At 49.1% G+C, this 9,842-nt stretch overlaps 1 protein-coding gene across 1 annotated transcript; it reads right to left on the bottom strand.

Moving 5' to 3' along the window:
- Nucleotides 1–1,474: 1,474 nt before the first annotated feature.
- Nucleotides 1,475–4,336, bottom strand: LOC119305703. The gene is made up of 4 exons (XM_037582158.1): nucleotides 3,895–4,336; nucleotides 2,951–3,102; nucleotides 2,379–2,497; nucleotides 1,475–2,197 (listed from the first exon to the last, which is right to left on the bottom strand). The coding sequence occupies exons 1-4, from the start codon at nucleotides 4,294–4,296 to the stop codon at nucleotides 1,842–1,844; spliced, it is 1,029 nt and encodes a 342-aa protein (XP_037438055.1). The 5' UTR covers nucleotides 4,297–4,336; the 3' UTR covers nucleotides 1,475–1,841.
- Between the last annotated feature and the right edge of the window lie 5,506 nt (nucleotides 4,337–9,842).

Here is a 9,842-nt window from a genome sequence, read left to right as displayed (position 1 = left end):
TACCTACTGTGCAGTGCGCCGCGCGTCGCGCCCATGCCTCCTCCTCCTCTGCCGCTGCTGCTGCTGTCGCCTTGCCCTGCATCGCCACCGTTGAGCAGTCCTGCGCCGCACCGGAAAGGACCGGAATCAATAAAAAGGGCTGCTTTGGTCTGGTTTTAAGAGCCGGCCCCGGTATCTCGGACACGCCCATGCCGGCCGGCCTCCATTCCGTCGCCGCATCGCATCACGCATCAAATCAGGGGCTGACTTTGATCGCAGCTGCCCTAAATTCGAAAAAAGAAATAGTCAAGTACCTCTACTGTAGCTACTAACTATACTCCTACTGTGGCTAAACTAGCAGCACGGCCTCGGTTTTCATCACCAGTTGTACTTCCCAGGTCAACATCATCTTCATCCCTCCCTCGCAACAGCTGCACCGTGCAGCGCTAGTTGGAGTGTTAGGTGGATAAGGTGCACGCGAGACATGTGTGACATGGCCACATCAGGCGGCTGCTTATAGTTTAATTAGCCTAACAGAGAGATATATATAGTACACATACTAGCACTTCTCCTAATCAACACAACAAGCTGAGTGTGGAATTAGTAGCAAGACAAGAAGATGGGAAACAGGAAAAAGGCAGAGTGATCAAGACCACGGTTTTGGCGCACCCTATGTGAACTGAACTGCGCTTTTCCCACCATCTAAAAAAGCGGTCAACCGAAAACCGAAAAGCGAAGGCTTCGATAACCATGTTGGTTTCATGGGTGATCTGGAATGAGCGTAATGCAAGGGTGTCTAGACACAAGAGTGCCCCTCCGCATGTCTTGCTAAACAATGTGATCGAAGAGTCCAACCTTTGGGTTAAAGCCGGGGCGAAAAATCTAGGGTCTTTCTTATTGCGAGAGTAATTGCCATGCCGTTTCTTGGCACTGTGTTGTAACAAACTCTTTCTCCTCCTCATTTAATATATGAGGCAAATCTTTTGCCTCCGTTTCAAAAAAAAAAAAAGCGGTCAACAAAACATACTAGTACTGCATCTCGAGCTGTCTCTCGATCGTCTCCTGAGATGATTGAACGCTTAATGTGCGTGTGCTCGCTGGATCGCCACGTCGCGGTCAACGTTTCTGCTCCGGTCTTCCTTCCTCTTTGGTTGAAGCATTCCGCGTTTGACCCAGTCCATCCCCCCTTCATCATCCGTTAACATGCCCCTAGCCACTCATCCTTCTTATACTCACTTTTGATTACAGAATAATATTCATTCCTTTAAATTAGCAGATTACTATAACCAACCAAATCCTTTTTTTGTGACGACATGTACATACTCTACCGTGTTTTATCAAGCGGGGGATTCTCGTGTGTGCGGCTGGTCCTACAGCTAGTGAGCCAAAACAAGTATACTAAGTACACTGTGCGTAACATGCAATTAGCTCTACTAATTGTAACCTGCTAGCTGCTAGGTAGTACAGCTGATCACTAGTACCACTAGGATCAACCCAATCCACACAGATATACTCCCTCCGTTCGGATTTAGATGTCGCGAGTGCTGTACAGTACGCATTTTGCAAACACGTCCTTATACTTTCAAATCATTTGAAAAAACACCCGTCTCCTTCCTCAGTTCTCCACCGTCGCCCGCGCGTCGCCGGCTCCGGCCACCTTCCCCCGTCTTCCTCCCCAGTCCACCGTTCTCCTCAGCACCCAGCCGCGCTTCATAGGACCCAGCCGCCTGTGCAGGAGACGACCTGCGTCGTCACGGAGGAGACGCGCAGGACCTCCACGGACGCGACCTGCGCAGCCGCCCACCTGCGCAGCCGCCATGGTTGTGCCCTCGCCTACCTGAGCGGCGGGATTGCTCCAACAGTCACCTCCCTCTGAATCGTGCCGAGAAGCACAAAATCAACGACTGGGTCCTTGATTTCGTCCACCTTGGTCGCCGTCGCCGCGGACAATTCTGGCCGCCGTCGCCGACGCTGGGTCTTCGTCGCCGCTCTGGCCCAGGGTGTTCGTCGCCGCGTTGGCCCTGCTCAACCTCTCCTCCAAGGCCAGGATCTTCCTCTCCGCGCTGGTCCTGCTTCGACGGTCGCGCCCGCCCCCGCCTCTGTTGCTGCTGCTGGTATTCCCCGCCCCGCCCCCAGTTTCTGAATGCCTCCCTGTTGGATGCTGGAGTAGAAACTGGATGCTGGATTGAACACTGGATGCTGGATGCTGAATGCCTCCCTGTTTAATTGTAAAGCAAAACTGAATTAAAGCAAAATTGAATTCTGAATGCTGCTGATAACACAATTATACTGAATAGTACTCCTACTGAATGCTGAATGCTGGAGTAGTTGATGCTGCTGAATGTTGAATGATGATGCTGGAGTACTGAATTAGGAGCAGGAGTAGTAAATTCACTTACTGGAGTACTGAATGATGATGCTGGAGTACTGAATGATGATGTTGTTTAAAATTGATGCCAGTACTCCTACTCTCTGTACATTTGGAGCACACTCTCTTCTCTCAGTGCAGCAGTGCTTGCTACCAAAAATAAATAAACTGTGTCAGGTAACTACTGGTAGATGAAGCTAACTACTGGTAGATAAACTGTGTCAGCTAGTGCTCTGGTTTTTGCATCTTTCTCTGTAAAATACTCCTGCTTATAATTAATTAATTAATTTCTCAAGGGAAGAAAGAAGAAGAAGATAAGAATGGGATTTAATTGGATGGTCCTGCCATCTCCTCTTGCTTAATGAGCTGTTAATGTGCCCCCTTTATAATTAATTAATTAATTTCTCAAGGGAAGAACTCTTATGCATTTGCTCAGTGTAGGCAAAAAATGGCTGAGTTAGAATAGATCAGCCTTAATGAATATGCTGACCCCAAGCATAGAACTAAAATCAACCCATGGACATTTCATTAAACAGGAGAGTAGCAATCTGATTCTTTTGTGTAACCATGCTATTTGTTTTACTGGAAGGTTCAAAAAAGCACCTGATTCTTTTGCCTCTTCTGAGTCTGAATCCCAGGGCTGCACTTGGAAGTGAGTCTTTTCTTTGGCTTTGCGCCCAAAAGCAGTTGACTAGGGGTACTGTCAGTGCCCTCATCTTGTTCATTCTTGGCATTGCCAGCTTCATGTTCCACACCTAGGCATAACAAAATATTACAATTTCTTTTTATAAAAATATATTACTATCTCAATATGAAACAAGTTGAGGCAAGTATTTCAACAAAAATAACCCTGCTAGGAGAGGTTAAATGAACATGCCTTTTGTTTTCCATATAAGAGGGTTAACTGAGCAGCCTTTCAGATATTCTCAAAAGAAAAAGAAAAAGAGCAGTCTTTCAGATGAGAGGTAAACTGAAAAGGCACAGTGGCTGGACATGAGGCGACTTGAGCAAGGATCTATACTGTGGCTGGACACTGAGATTAACCAATCAACTTTTTCATGCTGTAACAGGAATAATAGTAACATGACTAATCAACATGCAGCAAATAATCGATACATAATTATTGGTGCCATTTATGTTTTTATATACTCCCTCTATAAACAAATAGAGGTCGTATGTCCCATCTCCTATGCAGCGGTGAAGAGAGCTGAAGCAGAGCATGTTTATTTAGGCTGAAGAACAGAGTCCAACAGAACAGAGGAGGCAGAAAACTGAACCCCGGAGACGCTTTGGCACGCGCATAGGAAGCCTGCCGTCCGATGTGCAAGCAAAGGTTTGGGTAACTTCCTGATGAGGTTTATAGGGCTGGCTGGGAAAAGGAATTGGGCATCTCAAGATCACACCACGAACTGAACCTGGGGTACCCTGGCAAGCACCAACTGTAAAGCAAAGATGCATGATGCCCAACATTCAGAGATGAACAGTGGCACAACATTCAGAAGCAGCGGCGCAGGTTGTTCCTTGAGGCTAGAGCAGGGGTGGAGTACCCTGAGGCTGGAGCAGGGGTGGAGAGGCGTCCTCCATAGCACCGGGGGCGCGGAGCGGAGCAGGGGTGGAGCAGCGTCCTCCATGGCGTCGGCATCCCGGCGCGCGAGCGAGCTGCGTGGTGGATCTGGGAGGGAGAGAGGATGGGGTCTCCCCTGAAGCTCACGGCCACCGGCGCCAGGAGCTTGGCGGCGGTGAAGGCCTCGCATCGACGGAATCCGTCGCCGGCTTGAACTCAAAGGTCCAAGCTTGAACTCAATCCGTCGCCACGGGAAGGAGGAGAGGAGCGCGGCGAGGCCACCGAAGGTGGGGGAGGAGAGCGCGGCGACGCGATAGAAGGTGGGGAGGGGAGGGGGAGGGGGGTGAGCGCGGCGGCAGCGTGGCGGCGAGACGGAGAAGAGCATGGAGCGGACCGCGGCGGCCAGCCGGAGAAGAGAGTGAGGGCGAGGACCGCGGGTTCGGTCGGAAATAGATGGAGGGGGTTTTCGCAAAAAAGACGTCGCGACATCTAAATCCGAACGGAGGGAGTACTTATGGATTTTGTGGTAGACCCACATGCAAATATGCAGTGGAGAGTGGTGGAGTGGTGGTGGTGGTCCTCACCACTCCCTGCCTTTCGAATGAACAACCACATTTAATTAACAATGCTGGAAGAAAAAAGAAATGCGAACGCAGTCCACTTTGTCAGTCACATGGTGCCTCGTCCATCAGCTGGGCCCGAAGGCAGCCACGGGTGCCTGCTGGCACCTGTCTCTCTTGTTATTTTCCCGATTCAGCAAGTTCCTTGAACCTTTCTTACCCTTAATAATCAAGTAAAAGTGATAGGCGGACGGATGATGTACTAGTACTATTTTAGCCAGTGCTCCAATTAATCCCCTGTCGCGGGGACTGCAGACACTTTGAGACAAACAGCTAAATAGGCAAGTACTACTAGTATCCATACACAGTCATCATCGGCAGCTCATCATGCATTCGCAATGCATGCTCGTCACGGCTTCACAAACACTGGGGACACTGACTGGTTATCCCTAAAAAAAAAAACGCATTTCACATTCGGATACCTCAAATTCATATTATTACATGCAACGCGAAATCTAATTTACGTGGAGCTCGTCCGGCTCCGCCCTGGCCACGTCCGGCAGACGGTTGCGCTCCTCAAAGTGTTGGGCCGGTCGTCGACAAAGTAGGGTAGGGCATGGGACACAAGGTGGCTCACGGGATTCAAGGCCTCACCGTCTCCCATGCCCTACTCTTCCTCGTCGGAGATCGGAACCCGAACGGTACCGGTGGACGGCAGATCGATGATGGATCCGTCTGGGTACGAGCCGCCGACGTCCACCACGATGCGATTGAGACGCCCGGATGCGCCATATGGGGTGCCGGAGAATGCGACTCCGCCTCGCCGATGTTCGCCGCCACCTGCCGCACCCGGTGCCTTGCACGGCGTGCCATGGCCTCGTGGGACGATGGTGCGTCCCCAATATCGGCGCGCCACCAGATTGCGCGTCCGCCAACGCGTTCAGACGCCGCACAGACCGCAAGGCCTCCGGCGAGGCAGCTACGGTCAGCCTAGCGCCAGATCCATGCGTCATTTGGGCGGACGTAATGGACTCCCGACGGATGGAGTCCGAGCGCACCCGTCCACGGGCCTCCTTCCCGGGCGCGGCGGAGCGGAAGCCAGACGACCATCTCCTCCTCGAGGCCGCGTGGGATGAGCTCGGGGTCGACGGATTTGGAGGTGAAGGACTCGAATCCGGAGACGACATGAAGGAGCCAAAGACGAGCTTGGGTGGCGGAGGGAAGGGGGTGAAGTGGCTAAGGTTAGGTTCGGTGAGCGGATGGGGAGGATTTTTATGTGGGGTCGAGTGGGCCAGCGTGGGTCGGGTCCAACATGGCGGGTGTGCCCGGGCGCCCCATATACGCCCCATATTTGGGCTGGAGATGGGCGGTGCCGGTCAGTCCGGACGTTTGAGGGCCGTTTGAGGGGCTCGTCTGGGTCAAAAAATCATGACCGGGCGGCCCGCACGGGCGTATAAGTTGGGTTTGAGAGGTCCGGCTGTAGATGATCTAACTGGTGCGGCCAAATTCATTGTTTTGACCCTTTGGACTTACTTTAGCCCGATCTGACCCCATGTGCAAAAATATCGGATCTAACCATTTTCCTACCGCCACCCGACCTGGCGGTAGGCAAGAACAGGCTACCGTCACAGGCTCTGGCGGTAGAGTTTGGGTCAACGTAGACGGCGTCGTCTGACCGCACTGATGTGGGTAAGCCCCCACTGCCATAGACGGTGGCGGTAGGATGCGGTGCCCTACCGCGAGAGTCTGTGGCGGTAGGCTGCTGAATGCTCAAAACCAGTGGTTGGTGGCTTGGGCGGGCTCCACAAGCCACCCATTCGCCTCCAAAACATTTCTTCCTCGAGCATAGCCCCTCCCCCCACCCTAGGCTCCATCAAATTCATCTCCATTGCTTGAGTTTTATCTGGTGGATTGAGGCCATTTTCATCACTCAATGTACCTCACTCACTCTCTTCTTTTTGGTTGGTTGGAATCAACTTATTTGGTGGCATTGATTACTTTTATGCAAACCCTACTTGTGCTCATTTTTTTGTGAAATCAATGGATTTGATGGATGCTAGATCTAGATCTTGGGTTGTATATGTGCGATTGACCATGTGTAGTATGCCTAACTTTGTTGTTTGTAGCTAGATCTAGGGATATTGTAGGGTTAGGGTTAAGCAAAGCCATAATTTAGTTGTTAGGGTTAAGCCAATGATATTTTGTTCTTTAGTTATTTGTTTTGTTGCTTGAATGTATTGCATAGAAATTTTGTTGATCTATGGATGCAAAGTATATATTCCATCCATATTATGTTATCGACCCATCGTTTACTTATTCTTAAATTTATTTAGATGGGTAGTCTCGTTAATCTTCATTATTTGGACAAGGAGACATTTATGAACGACAATGATGATGAAGGGGAAGAACCCATGGTTTTTGACTCTAGCCCAACCTATGAGGATGTAGTTGTGAAAGTGAGAAGTGTGTTATACTGGATGGACCCTAAGGAGGTTAAACTTATTGGAAGTTATGATGTTGGAGTAGGGGTGAAGTCTCAATTGAAGAGTATGCCTATCGACTCGGAATTGGATTGGAAGGTGTACAAGGGTAAAGTTGACCAATCGCAAGACAACTCACTTGAATTATTTGCCACCAAGGTTGATGTTACTCTGCTACAAATTGACTTGAACCGGCATGCCTCCTCCCAAATACATGATGGTAGGGTCAAGGTGTATGTCCACAATTCTTATAGCCAACCACCAAGTAGCCAAATAAATGAAGCGGAGATGAATGATAGAGCCATAGTAATTCAAGACCCAAAGATTCATGCTATGGCTCATGTTGATGATGATTCTATTGGTCATGATGATGATGCTTACGCGGAAGAAGAAGAGATTCATTACAATTCAATTGGTAACTTGGATGTCACTGTCCATCAGCAAGACATGGATTGTAGCCTCCCCTATAACCATATGTGTGGTTATGTCTCGGATGATGAGGGGCCGGAGGAAGAATGGACGGGGATGGATTCACAGTGCAAGAAAATCAAGTCTTTAAGGAGGTGCACAGTAAGGAAAGAGGAGCCCCATTGTTTCGTGATCTTTGCCTTGCCGACCATACCATTGTTGATGGTGGCATGAGACTGGGGTTGGTTGAACCAACACCGTGCTTGAGAGTCGGTGATCCAATGCCAAAGGATGAGGACGAGAATACTCATTTGAAAAAGGCATCAAGTGTGGGTGCTTCCAAGAGTTCAAGATGTGGTTGAGTGACTATGCCATTCTGAACCATATGCCATTTGTTGTTGGTCATTCCAACCAAGAGGTGCATTACACCGTGAAGTGTGACAAAGAAGGTTGACCATGGAAAGTTCATGGAAGAAGAATTCAAGAAACAGGGCAATGGGAGTTGAAAAGTTGTGTAGCTACTCACGAGTGCATACCGCCAGACAAAGCTGATCGAAGAAAGGGCCACCGTCAACTCACTTCAGAGTTTCTCAACTACAAATATTGAAAGGAGATATCCCATGACCCAACCGTGAAGGTGAAGTTTCTCATGAGTATTGTTGAAAAACTATATGGATACAAGGTCAATTATGGGAAGGTATGGAAGGCTAAGGCAAATGTTGTTAGAATGTTGCATGGTGATTATGCGGCCGCATACAATATTATTCGGAGGATGTTGGGAGCCATTGCACATAAGAACCCAGGCATGCGGCATGGGGTTGAGGAAATTGACGGAGTGTTCTGTCGTGCCTTCTGGATTTTTGGGCAATGCATCAAGGCATTTAAGCATTGTCGTCCGGTATTGTCTATAGATGGCACTTTCTTGACCGGTAAATACAAGGTCACACTAATGGTGGCAATGGCTCATTCATCCAATGATAACTTGTTGCTGGTGGCCTTTGCTTTAGTTCCTTCCGAGCATGACGACAATTGGGAGTGGTTCATGGGGCATGTGAGGACCAAGGTGATTGGGAAGAGGGAGGTATGCATCATATCAGACCGACACTATGGCATTCTCAAGGCCATAGAAGTTGTCATTCCCGAGCTCTCAAAACTTCAACACCGATGGTGCATGAGGCATTTTGTGGTAAACTTTTATCGGGCATGCAAGAGCAAGGAGTTTTGCAAAGACCTTACCCATGCTTGTGTGGCATTCACCATCGATGCATTCAAGATCCGCTATGATAAATTCTTCAAGGCGTTGGCAAAGGGCAATGGGGTAAGAGCTTTCTTGGAAAGGAATTTCGTGGAGAAGCATAAGTGGTCACGCGCTTACGATGAAGGAGGTTGGAGATACGGTGACATGACGAGGAACATGGTTGAATGCTTCAACAATGTGCTTAAGGGTGTCCGTTCTTTGCTGGTGAGTGCAATACTGAAATATACCTTCTTGAAGCTGAACGAATATTTTCTTAGGCATTCTCAAACCACCGCCAAATGGATAGGTTAGAAAAATTAGTATCCCAGCAAGGTTGATGATTGGTTGAGGTTTCAAGCAGGCAAGTCTTTGCATAAACACATCATTAGATTCAACGACAAAGAAATGAGCTACCAAGTGGACGATCCAGGTGGCACATCACGAGACAATGTGACTTACGAGGGTGTTGCGTATGAGGTGCACCTCAAGAACAAGTGGTGTCAGTGTGAGAGGCCTCATAAGTATCACTAGCCGTGCGTGCATTTTACGACGACGGCCAAGGCGAGAAACTTGTGTTTCTAATGGGAGGACCATGCGGTTGCAGGAGTTCACATTGGAAGCCACGAGGTTGACATGGGCGCCTCGATTTCATCCTTTCCTTGACCAGTCACAGTGGCCTAAGTATGATGGCCCACATATTGTGCCTGACCCTGAACTCATGGTGCCTACAAAGGGAAGAAGAAGAAAGAAGAGGTTTAGGAGTGACATGGATGATCTAGCTGGATACACCGGAATGCAATAATTTGGTAGCGGTCATTTCATAGAGCCACCGGATACCAACAATTGTGGACAATGTGACGATATGGGACACAATGTTAGGAGATGCACCAAAAATCCAAGGACCGGTGCCAACACGAGCTCTAGCCAAATGGGTGTCCGTACAGGAGGTTCCGGTGGCACACGAGGAGGTAGGAGTGGTGGCCGTGGAGGATGGATTAGTCTTAGAGGTAGTGCACAAGGTGTCACTACTATTGGTGCGCGTGGAGGACGGACGAGTCTTAGAGGTGCCGTTGGGGGTGGTCATGCTTCTAGTGTTACTAGGGAGGCAGAGGATTGATAGAGGAAGGCCTATTGACGTTTTGCTTGATCCAGATGGTTGAAATAATATGAATGGTACTTGTTATTTTCTGTGATCACTCTTGTTTTATTCCCTCTATTTAATATGTTGATATTTTTCACTAACGAC

This window comes from Triticum dicoccoides, chromosome 1B (assembly GCF_002162155.2).
Source record: "Triticum dicoccoides isolate Atlit2015 ecotype Zavitan chromosome 1B, WEW_v2.0, whole genome shotgun sequence".
NCBI lineage: Eukaryota > Viridiplantae > Streptophyta > Magnoliopsida > Poales > Poaceae > Triticum > Triticum dicoccoides.
This window is presented reverse-complemented; position numbering and strand designations above follow the sequence as displayed.